This window comes from Chanodichthys erythropterus, chromosome 2, assembly GCF_024489055.1.
Source record: "Chanodichthys erythropterus isolate Z2021 chromosome 2, ASM2448905v1, whole genome shotgun sequence".
Classification (NCBI taxonomy): Eukaryota; Metazoa; Chordata; class Actinopteri; order Cypriniformes; family Xenocyprididae; genus Chanodichthys; species Chanodichthys erythropterus.
The window spans coordinates 619609-642689 of NC_090222.1; the positions used below are offsets into that span (position 1 = coordinate 619609).

The following is a 23081-nucleotide window of genomic DNA, read 5'->3' on the forward strand; positions in this document are numbered from 1 at the left end:
CAACACAGAATCTTCCAACCCAATCTCATGAGAAAACATATTTTATAAAGGGAATGACTTCAAATTAATTCATACGATGCGATTAGTATGAAAACTTTATTATTTTATAAGAAAAATTAAGCATGAAGGTCAAACCCTGGTCGTACAAAGATTAGTCACCAATTCTGCAGATTGTAATAAATAGTTACAAATTTCCATGAGATTGTGTTGGAATCTGTACTGACTGGGGGGAAATTCTGTACTTGAATATACATAATGAAATAATAGCACATTCACATCAGTATCTTAGAGAAGGCTCAAATCAGCCAAAATATTACATATTTTCATGAACTGTAATGAACGAGTTCAAATTCTGTGGAATTCTGCAGCCAGGCATTCCATGCAGGTCTACTTATTGCCAATATCCGCTAATGCAAATGAAAGAAACACCCTATTGAACAGGGAAAAAGTTGACTTTTAAACAGCCATGTGAGGCAAATATCAGCCACCACTCATTTGCATTCTACTATTTCAGGTTTAGGTTCAAAATACCCCATATGTGATCTCCAGAATTAAGTTATCTCAAGATTTTCCCTGTATGTCAAAGGATGTGTTCTGATGTTTCAAGAAAGATAATTCCTTTGGAACTTCATGAAAATTAAGAGGATGTTAAAAGATTTCATTATGTATCAAACATGTTTACCTTACATAAGATAAACAACACAAGCATTATTATCAAATGTTTCTTTAAGTTGCAATAATGTTAAACACGTCTTGTGCAAAGTGTTTGCTTTGGCTTTTGCCTTTTTTGGTTTGATATTTTAGTCACATTACTTCCTCGTACTACGAAAAGGAAATGACATTCCTATGGATTGAGATAAAGAAATAAACAATGATCACATGGTTTACAAGGAGTTGTTTTGCATTTTCATAATACACTTTTTGTTACTTGCGAACTTCCTTCTTCCTTGTAGATGTAGGTAGATAAATATATAGTCAGTAAGGGAGGGAAAGAAACCAAAAGCCAAATTTGACATTGAATGGTGACATTTACATGGATTAACCACTCAAATCAAACAAACTGTCTTGCTCTACATCATTTTTGTATATCTTTACATATAAATAAGTCATTATATGTTAAGTTGTCCATATGTCACAACATATGTGCTCCACAATCTCTCACTGTTTTTAGCAGTAAATGCAAATTAGCAAAAGTTTTGTCCCACAGATATGCAGGTGGGTCATTTAACATCAGGCAAACAGAGATAATTATTTGATATCAGCATATAATAATAAAAAGTAACAAACAGCACAAAACTTTGTTGAATTTAAAGCTGTGAAAAAGTAATGGATTAAATGTATAGCTCCAGTACATACTTAAGATGCCTGTTAAAGGTTTGCCATCAATCACAATTAAAATACAACAGAAACTATTTGACAGAAACATTTGGTTGCGTGACAACATCAGGCTTTCCCAGCTTGTCAATACACAGTTAACATGAAATACTCATGTCTGTGGTATAACTATTAATAACCACCTTGCTAATTCTTTTTCAGTTATTGTACGTACAACTTTTTTTGGAGCTAGCACCTATTAAATGAGAGACAATTTTAAATATTTGTATATACTTGTATATTTCAAAACTCAATTTGTAAGATTGCAGGATTATTTAAAGCTGCAGTCCGTGATTTTTCCTCTTTGTCGCCACCTCTTGTTTGAAACCTGCAATTGCAGTCATATGCGGAACAGTTATCTGTACGTGCGTTGTGCCTCGGCACAGCTCGTCAGCGCGGATGAATCTAATGCTTGCTGTCAGTCACAGATTCAACATCTTGAAAGTGTGATCAATATAATTTATAACTTTTAAGAATTTTCACCGGAAAATATCTGAATAAGTAACATGTCTGCCACTTTACAATAAATCACGCTGCCAATGATGATTAAATCTAACGATCGCTTAGCTCAGATCATGCCAAACCATGCAAATTATTATTACTGTTATATTGTTCTCAAATTGTTATTGTTAATAACATCAGGACTGCGTGACTGTATTTAGTGTGTATTAGATTTCAGTTTCTGAATCGAACTAAGATTTGAACACTGGGTGATTACGTACTTGCTCAAATTGATTTTGGATCTTTTTTAACCAAAAAAAAGTTACGGACTGCAGCTTTAAACACACAAGTTATTGTGGAACCAAAATAGTGTACATGTGAACATCATCATATTGATGTTGATAAAAAAAAAAGTCAATGCAGATTAATATTTTTGGTTTAAATTACACCATCAACAAGCGAAAAATACTATGTATTAAAATGTCACATCACTATTTTCATCCACCTATTTTTATGCTCCGAAGCGGTATTCAAGATCTGAGAGTGGGGTTAGTGTGCATTAAGGGCACTGCACCTTGGCATTTTTAAGACATGGGACAGTCTTGCGCACTTACTTTCTAAGTGGCCAAAACCGCAAGTGTGACTATTTGGACAGGGTATAAGTCTGTCATCAGAATGATTTGGTTCAGTTCCCTCCCAGAAGCATCTCAAGTTTTTCTTACATACTGCGTTTCTGTGATTTTATCATTGGTCATTGTTATTATTGATAATTTCACCTTTAAATATAGCATTTAATGTATGAGAGCAGTGAGATGATGTGCACAAAAAAAAAAAAAAAAAAAAAAAAAAAAAAAGCCAAATACACATTTATCATTTAATTTTAATGAATGTTTAAGGGTCAAGGAACAGAAAGTACATCTTTTTTTCCATTACATTTGCCAATACAACACTGAGAACTTATTTCCTGTTCACATTAATGATTAAAAGGCACTAGCAGGTAATAAACATGTTGCTTGTTGCTACTTGGACATCTTGAACTACAAGTGTGACAAACTATGTTACAGCAGTTGAATATGATATTTTTAGAAATGAAACATTAAACCGAATAAAAACAACATAATGCACAAACGCTCATGCTAATGGAACATCTTTGCAAACAGATGCTATAATTAAAAATCTGCTTAGACAGTCTCCTCTGAAGAGAAAACATGAAACTGGACAAACACATACTCACTGACAGTGTCTTAATGTGAATTTGGTCACATTTAAAGAGATATTAGCCAAAGACATTTCGGGGGTGACACATATAAATGTAAATCATGACTAATTAGTGCAAAGAATTCACTATTCTCTTGTTTCAGAGCGGAACATTGAGATGACTAAAGTAAAATTTTGCATAGCAGGAAAAATATCCTTTGTACATTCATTGTCAAAATCCACAGGCTCAGCATTACATAACAGAACCAGACTGATAAAAACAAAACAAAAAAAAAACCCCACACATAACATTAAAGCACAATTAAATATGATGTCCAGTAGTGTGGCAAGATTCAGAAATTGCAATGCGTCACAGAGTCAAATTGTAGTGCTTGACATAATAAAAAAACGTAAAAACGTACTATAATAAAAACGTATCAGGGGATTCCCATCCCTGATAACTGAAACACAGAAGTACAATGGAAAAGTCTGCAGGAGACAAGGAAGCATGTCTATTACGATTTAAAGCGATTCTGTGGTAGAGTGGAACTGAATGGACAATTAGCAGACTTTACTAACTACAAAATTACTCTGAACATTGAAAACAGGGCTGATCCTTAATGACTGTAATTACATAAAACTACATGTAGAAAGCTCAAATTACATTTCAGCTTCTGTCCAAACTGAATCGGCAGCCTATGAGCCAAGGTATAGTTTGCTACACGTTAGGAGCAACAATTGATGCAATGTGCATCAACCTCTTTAAAAACAACTAGACGCACATTTGACTTTGTAGTCATACGTAGTTACCACATGTACTATGTGATAAGTCATTGAGGTTTCTGAGACTTTAACATCCGAAACCTCCAAAACACAGAAAAGATGAAAACATCAGAGCCTCACTGTCAAGAAAAATGGGAAAAAACTGAACCTTCAGGGGCATCACAGCTTGTCACTGGGGCAGTACCCTCAAAGGGAAAAGATAGTACATTAACGTACTACTACGCACCATTTAGTGGTAGATAGAGTAGTAACGTGTACCCTTAAAGTAACAATGAACTTTCTAGGGGTACTATGAGACTTTAGGGGCAATGTTGCCAATTGCTTTCAGTTGAAAGTAGCTATAACTGGTCACTAATGTCACTGGATGACATCATACTGGAGAGTCCACCGATTTATATAATAATAATAATAATAATAATAATAATAAGTGGGCAAGGAGAATCAAGAAAAGGTTTGTCCAAGAAGTTGCTAGATTTGTTGCTAGGCTTTTGAAAAAAAGTCTCAAAGGGATGGGCAACTTGCTAATTCTAGCGACAAAAATCCCTAATAAGCAGCATTGTTTAGGGGTAACAAGCAGAGTTTAGTTCCAACACTAATCAGACACACCTGAGCAAATCAAGGTCTTCAGGATGTGCTGAAGCTGGTTGAAACCTTGAAGCCATAAGCCTTGAAGCACAGTGTATCCCTGACCAAGAGCAGGGTTGAAAAATCTCTGCTTTAAGGGTATTTCCTCAGAGACAAGCTGTTGTACCCCTAAATATACAATTCTTGCACATTTTTTTTTGTCTGAGAGTGAGACTTACTTACTGGGCAGAGTGTTCTTTATTTATTCATTTTTTATTTTTTGGCATTTTTGCCTTTAATGAGATAGGATAGTATAGAACAGGGGTGTAGAGTTTAGCTCCAAAAAACAACCCCAATTAAACAGACCTGAACCAGCTAATCAAGGTCTTACTAGGCATACTAGAAACTTCCAGGCAGGAATATTGAGGCAATTTGGAGCTAAACTCTGCGGGACACTGGCCCTCCAGGACCGAGTTTGGACACCCCTGGTATAGAGAACTGACAGGATGTGAAATGGGAGAGAAAGGGGGACAGGATTGGGAAAGGTGAAAGACAGCTGGGACTTGAACTTGCCCAAAGCGCAAAAGCGCTACCTGTTGGAGCACTGCCCCTGAGGTTATTGGCTCCGACAGGACTCTTTCTTTTGAGAGACTTGTCATGCCTTGTCTTTTTCGTGGTTCCAAAGTTTCAAAGAATCAGAAGAACATTCCCCTGGACTTGAGTTTCAGAACCTCTGCAGCCAGCTGTTGTGCATCTTTCAGCTGTGGGAACATTTCCATAACTTTGTTTACGTGATGCGGGTTAAAAATTGCATGAAGCTTCTTCCTCACCTCCTCTCTTTCTTCCTGGAAAGCGTTGGACTGTGGCACAGCTGAGTGCTGCTGGCTTGCGTAGGCATTAGGAGACCTGTGCGAGCTAGGGCAGGGTAAAGGTTCGGGTAAACTGCTTGCCTGTGGAAAGTAGAGAGGGTATGACCAAGCAGGAAGACTGTAACTATGGACAGGGTTGGGCAGAGGCAGGGAACTATAGGCATTATAGTTGGGCTGAAAGTTTGTGAAAGGACTCATGTTGGACTGGTAGCGCTGGTCACCTGCAGGTGCGGAAGGGATACCGGATAATTGTGGATGACTCAATCTCATCCTGTGCAAGTCGTCAGTGCTCTGGGATGACTCTGAAAACATTTCATAGGATCCAAGCCCAGAGTCGGAACTGAAAATGGACGAAGGGTTAGTTGAGAATGGTGCTTGCAGACTGGTTCTGTCAGCCACTGTGGCTGTATTTAAGGGTTTTTTCATGGACAAAATGTCATCCCAGTAATTGAGCATGACATCCCTGCTGTCAGAGCTCTCGGCCTCCAATTTGAGCTTCTGTTCAAGTTCTTGCTCCAAAGAGGGAGAGCCGGACCCAAACCCGGGGTCATTTCTTGGGTAAATGCCTCTACCAGTTATTCTGCTGTCCTCTTTAGAACCAGATAGTCTGGCATTCTCTCGAAGCTCATCGGCTAGAGAGCGCTGTGACTGGTTAGTGCGCTCTGGGTGGTAGAACTTACACTTGATCCCATATGTGCACTTTTTTCCTGAAGAGTAAAAAGACAAATATGTTGTAAGGTCTATTTCAGGGATCTTCAAATCCAACCCTGGATCAACTGACAGCCCTAGTATGTGACCTAACCCTATATCAGAGGTCTTCAGTCCAGCTCCTGGACACCCTCCGCCCTGCAGAGTTTAGCTCCAACCCTAATCAAAGACGCCTAAGCAAGATAATCAAGGGCTTCAGAGTTACAAGAAAATTACAGGTAGGTGAGTTTGAGTTAAACTCTGCAGAGCAGTGGCCCTCCATGGCCGGATTCGAGGAACCCTGGATCTTCCATTCATTCACTTTGTATGTTGATATATAGGACAGAGGTCTATACCCTAACCCTAACCTTCAGTCTTGCTCCTGGAGATCCACTGTCCAGAATAGCTTATATTCAACCTGCTCCAACACCTGCTTTTGATTTTCAAACAATCCTGAAGACCTTGATTCAAGTGTGTCTGAATAAAGTTAGAGCTAAACTCTGCAGGACGGAGGGTCTCCAGGAGCTGGAATAAGGACCTCTGATATAGGGTTAGGTCAAATACCAGGGCTGTCAATTGATTAAAAATGTAATGAATTAATTACATAAAATGCATATTTAGCTTTCTTTTAGTGTGAAATACAGCCGTTTTTGCATGTAAAGAATCTGCAAATTTACAAAACACAAAGTCCACACTATAAGGTGGTTAATCTATCCAAAAAAAAAAAAAAAAAAAAAAAAAATCACAACAGACCAATCAGAGCAGACCAGGTTTTAAAGAGACAGACCTTCAGGCAGAGAAAATAGGTGTTGCAGAAATGCACAGTATGAGAAATATAATGTGTTTGATTAACTTATGTAAATGTATTCTAGCAGACCCCAAAAATAAAATTATTAACTTTTAAAAAGAGCATAATATGGGCAATTTAATCAATTTAATTGTCATCAATCAGTCTAAGAAAAGCCCTCCAACTGAAAAAATTCAAAAGACATTGTATTACTGTGGCAGATGAAAGCGCTGAATAGACTTTACAAGTTGTATTAGAGGTCAATACTGTATGTTGTTTGTTTTGTTTCTTTATCATTGAATAAAAGATTAATCACTGGCCAACAGGCTGTTATATTTACCTGGAAAATCCCTTATTATGAAATATATGGGATGAGTCGTTGGGCATTGATTGATGACATCCATTTTTTTATTGGACTATACTTTTTATAATTAATTGCACACAACTGATACATTGACCTGACAGCCCTGGAAATGTATTTTAGTTAGTGGTTTGTGGTTAATAATAGGATTACAGGATTATTAGTGATAGATGGTGAAATACTTACCATAAGGACAGAGTTGGCGCTTGTGGTCAAGCGACGCTGTAATTTTTTTCCTAAGGAAATTATCCAAGTTGGGTCCATGACGGCCGAGTGGGTCATCAGGTGGCATGAACCTGTGCAAGATGGAGGGATGATGGTTAGACTAATGGATGGGAATGAGGAGGTATTACCAAAAGCATTGGAAGATTGATGAATTAACATACTTGTCATTAACAAAGGAGTACATAAGCAATCTCTCCTCAATGCAACGCTTCCACTCTGGACGTTCACTCTGCAGGTCACGATAGGTGTCATTGGACACTATGATGCCATCCAGGTCATGAGCTAACTTGACAATAAAGCGATCATCATAGCAGACCACACGCTTTCCTCCGATCCTTCGTGAAGGTGTAAACACCAGAAACTTCTTCCTTTCCAGCTCTTCCAAAATATGCTGATCTGGAAATAAAGACACACTTTTTACATTTTTCATTGTCTTTGTGGACAAATTTTAAGAATGGAGACCAGTGATGTAGTTCCCAAGTCTGGACAAGACCAGACACAGATTAAGTCCATCTCAAGACCATATTTTCTAGAAGTTCGATCAGGTCCAGGCCAAGTACAAATGTTGAAAAAACTTGAGATGGACTTGAGTCCGAGTCCAGTCTTGCCTATGATACTGAATCTCTACATTACACATACAAAACAAATGGCTATTTCCCCACATTACCATTTAATATCAAGCAAAAGAGACTATCAAATGCTGCTTTGGGGAAGTGGTAAACTATATGATCCCAAATAACACAGGCTATTAGATGTGAAACAGGAAAGAGGCTTGCAGCTCTAGACTCGATTAAAGATTCACAGTCAAACTGTGGGCAATAAGGAAAATGCTTGAACTTCCTGGTGGGGAATTCCCAGTGAGACCTGCAGGAAACTTAACTCTTCCTTATTATTCTGGTTTTGTTATTACTGTTCTAGCTTGAATTGACTTAAGGAATCTGAGCAGGGGCGTTCACAACAGAAGAGAGACAGTCCAGGGACATAAACAAGTGAGATTATCATCAATACATCAACAACTAAGGGCTGTTAAACTACACATGAACATTTCTAGTCCTAAAACAAAGGTCATCATGTTGTACTAGTGCCAGATGTAACAAAGGACTGTTTTGCAACAAACTAATGAACAGAAAATTATTATTTTACAAAATGCTGCAATAGTTGAAAATACATATCATTTATTATTTACATTAACTGTCTAAACAAACCAATACATTTTGTTTGATTATTGCTTCAGTTCACTTCTGTATTTTTTCCCTCTTGCTTTTTCAGCATACGTTTCAGCATAAATTAACAAACAATTAGTGAGGTTTATGCTTAAAAAAAAAAAAAGAGAAAAAAAAAGAAAAACTGCCAGTGGATAATATAAATAATCTTAATTCAAGCTAACTTAATTGAAGACATACTGTCTAAATGTCTGAAAGTACATTCCCCTTACTGACTGAAAACTTACTGACCCCAAACTTTTAGTCTGTAATCAGATGGGTGTTTTTGCTTTTCTGAGAAACCAGTCTGTGATGACTCATTTTTACCAAAAGTGCTGAGGGAGTGTCTCTACCTGAAATAGGTACATCAGGCCTGGGCTGCTCTTTTCTCCAGGAAGGCACAAACACAGTGATATTTTTGTGTCCTCGGTCAAGGAAGTAGTTGACTGCCAGCTCAATCCCTCGGCATGAAAACACTTCCTTGTTCCCATGACTGAAAGAGAGATAGAGAGATGACATTAGTTTGGCAAATGAGTAAATCATTAAATATGCATGTCTAAAACTGTTGGTCTGCGAATACATGTTAGAGGCCCTCGGTGGTTAGGTCACATGTTGCTGCTTTTTTAGCATCTTGCATCATGGATGTCACGTTTCACCATGCCATGTCAAGTTAAAACATTTTCACAAGTGTCTTTACGTCCTGTGTGTGTATATATGTATATTGCTGCTGTTGATCATTGCCATGTATATCTATCTATCTAGGTTGGGTTCATACAGTCAGATGGCGAGTACAGTCAGTCACAGGCAATCCACACTCCAATCCAGAAGGGGGTGTGCTTAATAATGCAACGCTATCTGCTAACCGCCACAATAGAAAAAAAAGCACAGAAGAAGAACAGATGATCTATGCATAGATATGCTTACGTGTCAGGCAGTGTTTCAACCGCGGAAAGACATCAATAAAACAGCTTGAGAATAATATCTAGCATTATATTTACCTCAGGCAAGTCATTTACGGTCCACAGTAACCTTTAATATTATAGTAATGTGCAAGAAAGGGCTCTCTGTATATAGTTTACATTAGCGGAGATAGATTTCTTTTATCCTTAAGCAAATATTAAAGTCCCCCAGTGGTGAAAATCAAGTTTTTAATGTTCATATGTCTATCTGGTGTTTTTCAACATGCTTCAAGACATGCTTCAAGGTTTGAAATCGCTGGCGTTTATGACGTCACAAACTACCTTGCAACCAATCACGTCAACGTACCAGCGGGCTTTAACTGACCGCGCATGGGAGTCTCAAATGAAGGTTATCCTGGTATATTTTTCTGTTGATATGAAAAAATCTGGAAGATTTAGCGATAAAGCAGGTGTATGATGTATATTACGATGTTATGGTGAACTATATGCCTTTCTCCACTGACGTTCTGAGTTGTTCAAAGCGTTTGTAAGGATCCTGATTGTTAGAAGACAGCGGTCTGACTCTGATGGCGAACAGGAACATGGTTAGTTCAACATTAGCAACACATTATTAGCTGTTTGATAACATAGTCAAGCCAAAGGCTAATCATATTAATTACCGTTACGTGTCCGACATTGTAAAAAGCGATACCATTGTGCAGCATTTACCTCAGTAAGTTGACCGAGTGGATCTCTGAGCTCGTGCAAGTGAGTGGAGGCGGGGCTAATTATAATATTCATAGAGCTACATATAATAAATGAGGTAAGGGTGTAGAGTTACATTCAAGCTATTTTAAGGCATTAAGGAAAAAAACATTTAAATATGTAATTTTGGCGATCAAAGATGAGTTTTAAGGGATAAAATTATTGACTACAGAGGGACATGAATTATAATTGAATTTATTTAAAGAGAGACACAAACCCCTGTTTAATAAAAAAAATAATAAAGTAGCAATATTATGTGAGTTTTAATGTGTATGCTAGTTTTCAGAAGGCTAAGCAGCTTGATCCGTCGCTAATAATTTCAGCTCTGGAAATTGCAATTGCTTATGATAATAATGCAAGTAGAAGCAAGTTAAAACACAAGCTGATTTGCATAACCGCAAAACAAAATATTACAAGACAACTGGAAGGCGCACTGCAGTTGATGAAAGATGCCTTTCAGACATGTTTATGGTACAACTGATAAAGAAAAACCGAGATCGAGATCATGACAGAACTGTTTGCTTTGAATGGGATGCTACATCTAACAATACATTCAAAACAGAGGTTTCCATTACCTCACGATGTTGTATCAATGAACAAGCTTATCACACACAGTAATTGTACAGTGTTGCAACTGACTACTAAATCTCTTTCATTTCAAGGAAAAAATGTCTTTCAAAGAATCCCCTACTGTGACCTTTGCAGAAAGCATGACCAAAAATGCTGCTAGGTAAGTTGAGAATAGCTTACTGGAAGAGAAATGGTTAAAACAGAGCATATTATTTGCATATTAGAGAACAGAGAGGCATGGACAAAGAGGAAGTAAAAACCTTTTCAGAAGAAGTAGCTTTAAGTTTAATGCCTAAAGGCAACACGAGCAATTTAGTATTGGAAGTGGTAGCTAATATTATAATAATCAAACTTCTTACTACTTTTGAACCGAATTATTAAACAATTACAAATTAAGAGCTATCAACAATTATGCATTTGCATGCCATTATTTGGATGTGATAGTCACTTTTTTTAAAATGCTTTTTAAACAGTTACAAAGATCTAGGGTTGGACCGACATTTTAAAAAAATGTGAAATCAAAGGGAAAGCCTTGAATAAGTGGGAAATGTTAATTCACAACCGCAGAGCAGATATCCTGAATTTCCCTTTGTAACAGCAACTTGTTGATACTTGTTAAACTGGCAAAGACTCAAAACTCTGGCTGAGATTTCAGGCTCTTTAAGATAATACTGAAAATTTGTAGAAGAAGAAGAAAAACCAGCAGTAAGAAAGGCCAGCAGTACGGTGTCCTCACCTCATGGCCACGTTGCTGCCATCAATGACTATAGGTTTCAGGTCACTTTCGGGTTCACCGTTGTCCTCCAGCGTTGAGCCCTGTCCCCTAGATGAGCTTCCTGCCCGATGGGGCAAACTGAAGCCACCATCATCACTGTCAGAGCTGGAAGAGGGCATGGCCTTCGCCCCTGAACGGACCAACTCCCCCAGTACGGCGTTGGTGTCCGTCCCAAAGCCCAGCTTCCTCAGGGCGGCCTTCACCTCTTCTGGAGAGTAACCCAGCTTACGGAAGAAGTCGACCTTCATCTGCAGGTCAAGGTGGTCAGTTCTGTCCTGGCCCAGGCCAGTGGGCTGATGGTAACACCTCGACTGCATCCTGCCGTCTGTTGGATGTGTGATGCTTTGGGGGTTTTCAGTGCAAGAGCTCTTGTGCCGTCCATATGCTGCTCTGACATGTTTCTCTTGTTCCTGAATAAGGCTGAAACATCAACACATAAACGGCCTTTAAAACGCAAGCTATAAATGGGAATTAAACATGCTATATTTAAATAAATTATTTAATAATAAAAATAATATATTATATATATATATATATATATAAATATACACTAACACAAGGTTATACATAATAAAAATAGAGTGGATTTTTTAAATCATAATTTCTTTAGAATGGTCCAGTGCATGCAAAACAAACAGATCAACCCAGCATTGACTTGCTATTTTATTTTAAATATACTTTCTATATACATTTTCTGTCTTTCTTGATATGTCTTGGGCAGACTGGTGTGTGTACAGTTGAATATGTATTTCAAAGAGGCAGAAAATGTCTTTAAATCCATCTCCAGACTGTCCGAGAGGCTCAGGCAATACCAGTTCATTAAGGGGATCAAGCATAGCCTTGCTCTTTATTAATAATGTTCTGCTAATTTGCATTTGATTTCACTAAATTGAGTTCACTGAATTCTAATTCACTAAAAATTCTAATTTTAAGCATTTGAAGCAGCGATAATGTAGGGTTGAACGTTTCACGCACAAAGTCTGTCTATTTTAACTGCACATTCCAGGTGTCAGCAGTTCAGTGATATTGTTAGTAAATGACTAGAGAAATACAGTGACAATCCCTCACTTCTACAATATTTCGCGAAGAGTTCCCGACTCACTGATTAAATAGGAGACAATATACAGTGCATTTAACTATAGTCAACTCTACATTTAACAAACAATACTAAACTGTACCAGACAGTGACGCGACGCGACAAAGTTCTTCTGAACAGCGCGGTTGCGTGCGTCGCGCGCTCGCCTTCAGCCTCGCGGACTCTCCGGAGTTTTGGACACCGGCTGCATTTCGTTTAGAGGAAGTTTTAAACCGTATGTAGTTTGAAAATGAGGATAATAAAGCGTTGCTTTCATGTGAAAAGATGACAAAGTGTACCCCGACTTGTCTCAGCTGTCAATAAACACGATTTATATAACAGAGTAGCCCAGACATACCATATTCTCCAAATGATGAGTCCAGTGATCGATAACGCGCGCGTCTGTTAGGGTTATGAAGAACAGATCTTGTTTTATGACGTGTTTTAATGTAACACCTTTATCATCCCACTACTTCCTGTTTCAGGTGACTCGACCTGTTCCTGAGAGAGAGAGAGAGAGAGAGAGAGAGAGAGAGTGGCCTTATTACACTGAAAAATTACCACATTTATATTATTATTATTATTTTGTTGTTGATAAACTTTTTTTTTTTAATTCTGTCTTTTATATTCATTTTTATTTCCTGTATTTCTGTTTTAGCACAATATTCACTTCTTATTGTATATAATTGTACTGTTTTGTCTTTTTTGGAGCTGATCAGGTTTTGGTAATACTATAAATATTGACAATCATTGTTTAGTCTGGCTCTAGTGAGACACATTGCCTCATACTGTTTAATATAACATTTTTTCATGACAATTACATTTCCTTCATAATTACTGTAAATTACTAAAAGTCATGGATGAATTACTTGTTTTATTATGTTTATAATTGCCATTTTAATACTAATTCTCAGATTCTCGTTACTTTATTATTGTGTTTTAGGCATCATTTAAAGCAAAATTAACAATATCATAACCAGCTGACAGGGTGGTCATCAGAAAGTCAGTCAGTCAAATTAACTCATGATCTTAAATGAGTTTAAAAGTGTTTTCCAACTTTTCCTAGTTTTCTTTTGTTTCACTGGCGGTGAATTAAAATTTCTGTATGTGAAACTTGTCTAAAGGAAATGTGATCATATGAGAGGTGTTTTCATGAACATGCCTGATGTCATATTTTATGATCATGACGTAATGCTTTTTTATGAAAGCAATGGTGGGTAATATTACACTTATGACAGAGAGAGAGAGAGAGAGAGAGAGAGAGAGAGATGAGTATCAAAATACATTTATTTATAAGAGATTTCTGTCTTGTCATTTCCTTCATGTCTTCTAAATAAAGACCAGGAAATGAGAGTTTATTTGTATTGGTATGTACAGTATGTTACTCACTGACACCAAACAGAAATGTTTGTTAATGCCAATAAAAGATGTAATGTCTTATTTTAAACAAAAAATACAATTAAAGGTCTAATATTATATGATTTCAATATTGGCCTAATCAGACCAATACAGATAATTAAAATAATAAAGGGTGGACACACTTGTCTCCCGATACTGACACTATCACAATACAAAGAGATGCAATTTTTAAGTACTTTGATTTGATATTGCAATGTATTGCCATTTTGTTTGCTTTTTTAACACTAGACAATGAGAACATTTTGAATCATACACTTGTACGGACTGGATATGATGTAGATGATGAGTCATGTTTACAAAAACAGTTCATCATAACTTCCTGGGATTTATTTCAGGAGCATCAATCTTACTACAAAAATGTAGTGAAATGGACTTCTTCCAGGATGTCCTCACTGCAGTCTGTATCATGATGACATACTAACAACTGCTATTTTTTCCCCAAACCAGGTTAAAGTTAGGGTGTAGTGTAGGTTTAGTATTTGTTGTAGTGTTGTATAGGCAGTCAGCACGGTGATTGACATCAGTAATGAAATCTTTTGAATTTGCGCTGAACTGCTTTTGGGGGAAAAAATCACGCATCCACTCTGTATTGGATTTAATCCAGTACGTCATTGCTTTTTCAGAGACTTCAGTGCATTTTACATTATTAAACCAGTAGGTGGTGACAAGTGACTAAGTGAAGCCAATGCATTTCGATCGCCCCCTGGTGGCTCGCCGCAGTATAGCATTTTTTTTTTTTTAAAGTTTCTGTCATTTTAGGTCTCATGCGGACATATTCCAGCATCCATTTTTCCACTATATTTGGTTTTAGTTAGTTATTTGATGCCATAAAAACGGGGTGTGACAGCTGTGCTTGCCTTGTGAAGTGTGGACGGGACCTTGATACCGTGGCTCCACTGCTGCGCAGACTCTGCTCCAAACAACGTCATCAGAAACAACCATTTCTGGGATATTTTGGCTTTATTTTTATACAGTGGAAGGAAGCAGTGATGTGCTGTCCATCTTTTTTACAGTCTTTTGTCCTGTCTTTATGAGCAGGCTTTAGCCTCCTTGTTAGTGCGCTTGACTTCCATGCTGGAGGATAGGGGTTCAAATCCCGCTTAGAGCGAGCAGTTCAAACAGAAGGGGTTACATTGGTGCCGTGACCCGGATAGGAGTGAGGTTTAGGGGGGTGAGTGCAACAGCCAGTAAGAGCTGTGCATGTAAACCTCACTCTCCTGATCTCAAGAGTCGCTCTAGCGACTGACGCTGGAGATTGCGGGAGACTTAAAGTGCCCCATTATGCCTTTTTAAATGTTCCTAATATTGTTTTGGGAGTCTCCTACAACAGGTTTACATGCATGCAAGGTCAAAAAACACTTTTATTTCCTCATAATATACATTTAATTTCACCTCAGTTCTCAATGATTCGTAAACGATTCGTTAGAAGCAGTTCAAATCAGTCTCTCTAAGTCAAGTCTTGTCAAGTCACCTTTATTTATATAGCGCTTTTTACAATGCAGATTGTGTCAAAGCAGCTTTACATTGATAACTGGTACATAATTTGGATGCACAGCAGCTCTTAAATAAGAGTGTCAATGCAGGCAGATCAAAGCACTGTTGAATAAATGTCAAGAATACTGTTGAATATCAAATGTCAAGTGTCCCCAACTAAGCAAGCCAAAGGCGACAGCGGCAAAAACCCCTCTAAAACCCCTCCTTTCCGTGAGCCTACTCTGATTGGACAGATGGCCCAAACCTTTGTTATTGGTCTACTGCACGCACCGAAATGCCTAGTGCCATAACTTAATGACAGCTACCAGTTCGCAAGACATTGTATACAATGTTTGGACAGAAAAGATGGCATCAATTTTACCGTATCAATTCGAGCCTGAGTCCAACGATGAAACGTCTGGAGTAGTCGATTAACCAGAAACTGATTCACAATCACAACTGGAGCAGGACGCTTCTCTATGTTAAGTGTCATTTATAAGACGTTATAGCAGCGTCACTGTTATACTTTATGTAGGTGCATCGGTGGGAACTGTATCAGAAAGCCAAGCGACGCTGAAAACCTCTAACATAAGATAAACATTTAAGCCAGATGTGTACACAGACTTGTTCGCCATAAACTATTAACAAAGTAAAAAATGGCTATATCATTGTTTGACATTACATTGGGTGTTTACTGTTTACAGAGAGAATACTTCAAGTAGTCTGCGCGGACTAGCATCTTAACATCCTATTACAATACAGATAGAGCTCCAAACTACTGTAATAATAAAAACGCAGAGGAAAAAACACTTTGTTCTGTATGTTGTAAACTCCCACGTTAGCCGAGCACAAAGGTGAATAGCTGATAATGCATTAGACTTTGTAAACAAAAGTGTCATGCTCCATCCTTGATCATTACTCCAAGTAATAAAACAGACAAGCTGCATTAATCGACACAATTTTAGGAACACAACAAAAGATTTTACTGCTGTGGTACTGTTGAAAAATTAATTTTCCCTGGCGTCTGCATGCGCAATAAGTCGGTGGGCAATATGCTAATGTTTCATTGTGATGTCACAACGAAGCAGCTTTAAACTCGTTTAAAGGGATGGCTCACTGTTTTTTTTCTAGGATTGATTGTGTTTATGGGGCGCAGTTTAACATATCTTAATGCTTCATTATTAAAAAACGCTGTATTTTTCATATATTTTAGCTTTATTCTACACGGCTGTTTCCCTTCTCCTAAAAATGCTCTGTTTAGTTCCTGGTTCTATGAAGCCCCTCCCTCAGAAATACACAATGGACTGAGCTGGCCCTGTGTATTGTGATTCGCTATCCAGAATACATTGTCATGATTCACGTTGTCTGGAAACGCCATGCCCCTTTCCATTACGGCAAACGTCGCATTTGCTTCAGTCAAAGTCCAGTCTTTGCTTCAGTGGAAATGTAAATAATGGCGTCAATATTGCAGTATCAGTTTGAGCCCGAATCAGACACAGATAGCAGAAACCTGCTTACATAAACAGCAGTTTCTGCTTTTAAAGTGGGAACTGCTCCATCTTTCAGTCTTTGTTCAAATCCAGCATTGAACTTGTGTAGATTCTGGAAGCTGTCTTCCGTAAAAGAGGTCGAAGTCTGTGAAAGAACAGCCTGTGCTGTGACATGTCCTGCATTGCTTATTTTCCTTGATTCATTTATTAACGTTTCTAATCTTATAAGTGGGTCCTTATACTTACCAGAACTTTACATTACACAATGAAAGGTCAATAAGTCTTTTAAAATATCAGACAAGGTGAGGTTGAGGTCAGGATAAGGTTATTTCGTGAGTTCACATTTACATATAATCAAATATTTTGGTGTGCTGTCTGGGGGAGGGCCCGAACCCAGAGTACTCCCCGAAAAAATAAAAAAGCAAAGGACAGCTGCCAGACTGTCCTTACTCTAATTGGTAAGAATTATTTTATTTATAATTATTATAGGCTTAAATGAAAATATTCTGACAGCGAGACTTGGTAACCACAGGTAAAACCATACATAGCTACTCACTGCCACTGTCAAATGATATTATATCATGGTTCCCTCAATGAACTGTAGCTCCCCAGTGCCGGCAGCACTCGTTCAGCCCCAGACCGACACTCCCTCCACCATGCTTGACTGTAGGCAAGACACACTTGTCTTTGTACTCCTCACCTGGTTGCCGCCACACACGTTTGACACCATCTGAATCAAATAAGTTTCTCTTGGTCTCATCAGACCACAGGACATGGTTCCAGCAATCCATGTCCTTAGTCTGCTTGTCTTCAGCAAACTGTTTGCGGGCTTTCTTGTGCATCATCTTTAGAAGAGGCTCCTTCTGGGATGACAGCCATGCAGACCAATTTGATGCAGTGTGTGGTGTCTCTCCAAGCACTTCAGGGAACGTGGCACCACAGGATGAGATTGTGTCGGTATCAGCTGTTGAAATGTCATCTCTAGCAGTAGACGAGTCTGAGGAGCTTCCATCCCCTTTTGTGAATGTTTCTGCACAACCTGCCAACCCGGTAGCCTTGTGGACAATGCCCTTGTGTACATTTCCAGTTTTGTGGTGCGTCAGGTTTTGAGAAAGCTCTCCTGTGGTGTGTGCCATGCTAGCTTGGTGGCAGATGCTGTGCCTGGTTCATCTGACCAGAACTACCACTTACTTAGTGTGAAAAACAATGGAGGGCTGATGATTCCTTCTGAAGGTAGGCGTCCAATATGGTGGACGTGTTGACGTATTGCAGCGGTGTTCCATAGCCGCCAACAGGGCGCCTATGTATTTATCATGTCTATGGCTCAGATGAGAAGATCTTGGTGCTGTGCAGTATCCTTTCAGGCATATTTTATGATCACCATGACAAAAGGGTAGTTGACAAATAGGCTGTAAAAATGTAAAACACCATTTTTTTTTTTTTTAGAAAAATACACATAGTTAATGACAGTGTGAATAACATTATTATGTAGTTATGAATAACATTACTTTTTTGCCCATGACTTGTTGGACTTTTTCAATAAAAAGGAGACAAAGTTTGCTGTCATCTTTTCAAAACCATTTTAGGATTGTTAGTGATGATTTTATAACTATAAATTTTCTGCAGAACAGAAAAAAAAAAAAAAAAAAAAACGTGTTATTCAATGTTTTTACTCTTGTGTGACAGTACAGGTGACACCATAGGTTGTTTCAGCCTTTTGAGTCAGCTAATGGCCTTGCTATTCATAGCTAACCTGTCATTAGCAGTTGGCATGAGACATTTGCATACTTTTCCATGATTATGTAGTTTACCATTCATTTTTAATAAAAAAAAAATATATATAATTTAGGGGTGTCACAAAGGACTACAAAACGTAACACTTAAGTAGTGGTTCCAAAAAAGTTAAATATTTGAACAATTCTGTGACAGAAACTAACCATGTGCACGTCATGGGCTTCACAAGGGGCTTCAGTAACATGACCTTGAACAGGGTCCTTCACTAATTAAATTTGTACATGGAATTGCCTAATTTAATATCAGGATATGATGTCAGACTGCAGGACATAGTTTTCAGTGACAAAATGTATCAAGATCCATGCTTTTACAAATATATGGATGAAAAAAAGATTGATATTTATTAATGCTTTTTTCATTTATACATTTAAAAAAAAAAAAAAAAACTTTTATAAAAGTGCATAGGACAATTTTGAGATTTGGCTCAAAAAAATAAAAAAAATCTAATAAGTTTTTATAACAACAGGTCCATGTAAAACAAAGAAATGTTTAAACATTTACTGCATTTTAAATGATGACAATACTAATTATATTCATTTTTGTCTTGTGTGACAGAGAAAATGCCATGTGACGTTAACAACCCATAATTCTTTTTATGAAAGCAACTGGGTAATATTACACTTTTGACAGAGAGAGAGAGAGGTATCAAAATACATTTAAGACATGATTTTTTTTCTCGTGATTTCCTTCATGTCTTCTAAATAAAGACCAGGAAATATTACTCATCATTACTGTAGTTTTTATTTTATTTCCTCATCTGTCTGGGAAACACTATTGTAGTGTTACTTACAGATACCAAACATAAATGTTTGCCAGTGCCAATAAAGCTGTAATGTCTTGTGTTTTAAACAAAAATACAATTAAAGGTCTAATATGATTTCAATATTGGCTTTATCAAACCAATACAAATAATTAAAATAATAGGGCTTTGAAGCTGTCATTCAGTATTGCAATGTATTGTAATTTTTGTTTGCTTTTTTAACACAAGACCTTGAGGAAATTTTGAATCATACGCTTGTAAGGACTGGATATGATGTGGATGATGTCATATTTACAAAAACAGTTTATCATAACTTCCTGGGTTTTATTTCAGGAGCATCAATCTTTGGACACTGCATATAAAAGTGGTAATAAAACATACAATATAATTAGATTTGGGTGGTATGACCAAAAATCTGCAGATTTTAAGATTTGTTGGTTTCACTGTATATGAAAGCAGGCTATTTGTTTCTTTGTATGACTGGGTCTTTATATAGGTTTATAGTGGCTTATTTTACTGTCAGTAGTATGAACAGACTGTTTCATGCTACCTGGCTGGCTAGCTATTTGTTGTAGTGTTGTATAGGCAGTCAGCACGGTGATTGACATCAGTAATGAAATCTTTTGAATTTGCGCTGAACTGCTTTTGGGGGAAAAAATCACGCATCCACTCTGTATTGGATTTAATCCAGTACGTCATTGCTTTTTCAGAGACTTCCGTGCATTTTACATTATTACGCCAGTAGGTGGTGACAAGTGACTAAGTGAAGCCAATGCATTTCGATCGCCCCCTGGTGGCTCGCTGCAGTATAGCATTTTTTTTTTTTTCAAAGTTTCTGTCATTTTAGGTCTCATGCGGACATATTCCAGCATCCATTTTTCCACTATATTTGGTTTTAGTTAGTTATTTGATGCCATAAAAACGGGGTGTGACAGCTGTGCTTGCCTTGTGAAGTGTGGACGGGACCTTGATACCGTGGCTCCACTGCTGCGCAGACTCTGCTCCAAACAACGTCATCAGAAACAACCATTTCTGGGATATTTTGGCTTTATTTTTCTACAGTGGAAGGAAGTGGAGACGTTCTTTCCATCCTTCTTACAGTCTATTGTTGTGTCTTTATGAACGAGTCATTCAAGTGGCCCTTCATAGAGGTAATGACTGTGGTCTTTAGCGTACTTGTTTGAGCACCCAACTCCCATGCCGGTGGACCTGGTTTTCTCCACACATACCGCTTAGAATTAAAGGGATAGTTCACCCAAAAATGAAAATGTGATGTTTATCTGCTTACCCCCAGCGCATCCAAGATGAAGGTGACTTTGTTTCTTCAGTAGAACACAAATGATGATTTTTAACTGCAACCGCTGCTGTCTGTCAGCGGTATAATGCAAGTCAGCGGGAACTTGGACTATAAGAGTAAATAACACACAACAGACAAGTCCAAATGAAACCCTGCGGCTCGTGACGACACATTGATGTCTTAAGACACGAAACGATCGGTTTGTGCGAGAAACTGAACATTATTTATATAATTTTTTACCTCTTAAACACCACAATGTCCAACTGCGTTCAGCACTCGATTTGTTTGGTCTGATCGCGCTCTGACAGCGGCAGTGATGTCTCGTGGTTCCCATCCACTCGCATTATTTGACTGACAGACGGCAACGGTTGGAGTTAAAAATCATCATTTGTGTTCTACTGAAGAAACAAAGTCACCTACATCTTGGATGCCCTGGGGGTAAGCAGATAAACATCACATTTTCATTTTTGGGTGAACTATCCCTTTAAGGCCAAAAAGTTCTCATCAGACCAGAGAATCTTATTTCTCACCATCTTGGCAAACTCCATGTGGGCTTTCATGTGTCTTGCACTGAGGAGAGGCTTCCATCGGGCCACTCTGCCATAAAGCCCTGACTGGTGGAGGGCTGCAGTGATGGTTGACTTTCTACAACTTTCTCCCATCTCCCGACTGCATCTCTGGAGCTCAGCCACAGTGATCTTTGGGTTCTTCTTTACCTCTCTCACCAAGGCTCTTCTCCCCCGATAGCTCAGTTTGGCCGGACGGCCAGCTTTAGGAAGGGTTCTGGTCGTCCCAAGTGTCTTCCATTTAAGGATTATGGAGGCCACTGTGCTCTTAGGAACCTTAAGTGCAGCAGAAATGTTTTCAGTGCCTTGCCACAATTCTGTCTCTGAGCTCTTCAGGCTGTTCCTTTGACCTCATGATTCTCATTTGCTCCGACATGCACTGTGAGCTGTAAGGTCTTTTATAGACAGGTGTGTGGCTTTCCTAATCAAGTCCAATCAGTATAATCAAACACAGCTGGACTCAAATGAAGGTGTAGAACCATCTCAAGGATGATCAGAAGAAATGGACAGCACCTGAGTTAAACATATGAGTGTCACAGCAAAGGGTCTGAATACTTAGGACCAGTTTATCTTTTTTAATAAATCTGCAAAAATGTCAACAATTCTGTGTTTTTCTGTCAATATGGGGTGCTGTGTGTACATTAATGAGGAAAAAAATGAACTTAAATGATTTTAGCAAATGGCTGCAACATAACAAAGAGTGAAAAATGTAAGGGGGTCTGAATACTTTCCGTACCCACTGTATACAGGTGGTGTCCGACAGACCGATTCTGGATCGTATTGGTGGGCTACCTGGACCAAAAACACCAGGGCTCGTTTTTTGTCTCAGTCCAGCCCTGACCACAACTGCGGGGATATCACTAAATTGCCATACCAACAGTGCGCAGGTCAGTGTCTATTGTGTGTGTGTGTTGAGGAAGTTCTTATGAGTGAGGTTACTAATATGTCCTGCTCCATGAGCCACAGGTTAATGGTGTGTGTTGAGTGGAGGTCCGGATGCTGGAGAAAGCAATCACTGGGGGTTGCCAGTCCACTGCTCACTCTGAGGTCCTGTGTCAGCGGGCCCAGGTGTCTCCTGCGCTGATATTACAGCGGGGCAATGAGCTACAGCAAACAGAGATGAGTTCCCCCACTGACCCCCACCGGCACGCAGATACCATGACAACCAGAGTCCAGAGAGATCAGACCTCTAGCATTCGCCTCGAAGGATAAACTCAATGTAACCTTGAAGCAATTAGCCACTATATTGCACTCTGTGTATCATTACTTTGTATGCAACATGTAAAATCACTGCAAACAAAAGGATCTAACTGTTCTGAGCCAGAGTGACCAGGTGTAGTTCATTAACTACACTCTAATAATGTTTGGAAATCACAGTCCATCTAATCTCCATTACAGTTATATATTTTTGAGTGTACTGTTAATTGCATATGATGTGTTTATTATTATAGAATAAAATGTGTTGAAAATGCACTAATATTCACTCCCCTCAACGATCATGAATTATATTTTGGACGTTTATAAACATTGGGATCACCTCTGTACAGAATTCTTTTGAACACAAGAGGGCAGTAAAAGTATATGATACTGAGTTGACTGTGATCCACTGGCTTCTTAAACAGCTTGTGTTAAAGTGAGCAGATTTCTGAAATGGAAACTGGACATTTCCTAGTGCAGTGCTCAAAATATAATTGAAATCTCACTTGTT

General features: G+C 38.3%; 1 protein-coding gene across 2 annotated transcripts; it reads right to left on the reverse strand.

Annotated features, from left to right (window-relative positions):
- Nucleotides 1–2683: 2683 nt before the first annotated feature.
- Nucleotides 2684–13060, reverse strand: LOC137029780 (endoribonuclease ZC3H12A). Of its 2 annotated transcripts, none has more exons than XM_067399431.1 (6): nucleotides 12933–13060; nucleotides 11461–11919; nucleotides 8844–8983; nucleotides 7450–7684; nucleotides 7250–7359; nucleotides 2684–5935 (listed from the first exon to the last, which is right to left on the reverse strand). In XM_067399431.1, the coding sequence occupies exons 2-6, from the start codon at nucleotides 11814–11816 to the stop codon at nucleotides 5055–5057; spliced, it is 1722 nt and encodes a 573-aa protein (XP_067255532.1). In that variant the 5' UTR covers nucleotides 11817–11919; nucleotides 12933–13060; the 3' UTR covers nucleotides 2684–5054. The 2 variants fall into 2 exon arrangements, with proteins under 2 accessions (XP_067255532.1, XP_067255531.1); XM_067399430.1 differs by lacking the exon at nucleotides 12933–13060 and adding an exon at nucleotides 12189–12338.
- Between the last annotated feature and the right edge of the window lie 10021 nt (nucleotides 13061–23081).

Bases quoted from the DNA above. Each gene is read 5' to 3' on its own strand.
- LOC137029780 (XM_067399430.1), bottom strand. From the start codon at position 12,319: ATGAACTGGTATTGCCTGAGCCTCTCGGACAGTCTGGAGATGGATTTA. The intron at 8,984-11,460 runs GTGAGGACACCG...TCTCTCTTTCAG, and splicing joins GGCAGCAACGTGGCCATGAG to TCATGGGAACAAGGAAGTGT. The intron at 7,360-7,449 runs GTATGTTAATTC...CATCTTGCACAG, and splicing joins TACTCCTTTGTTAATGACAA to GTTCATGCCACCTGATGACC.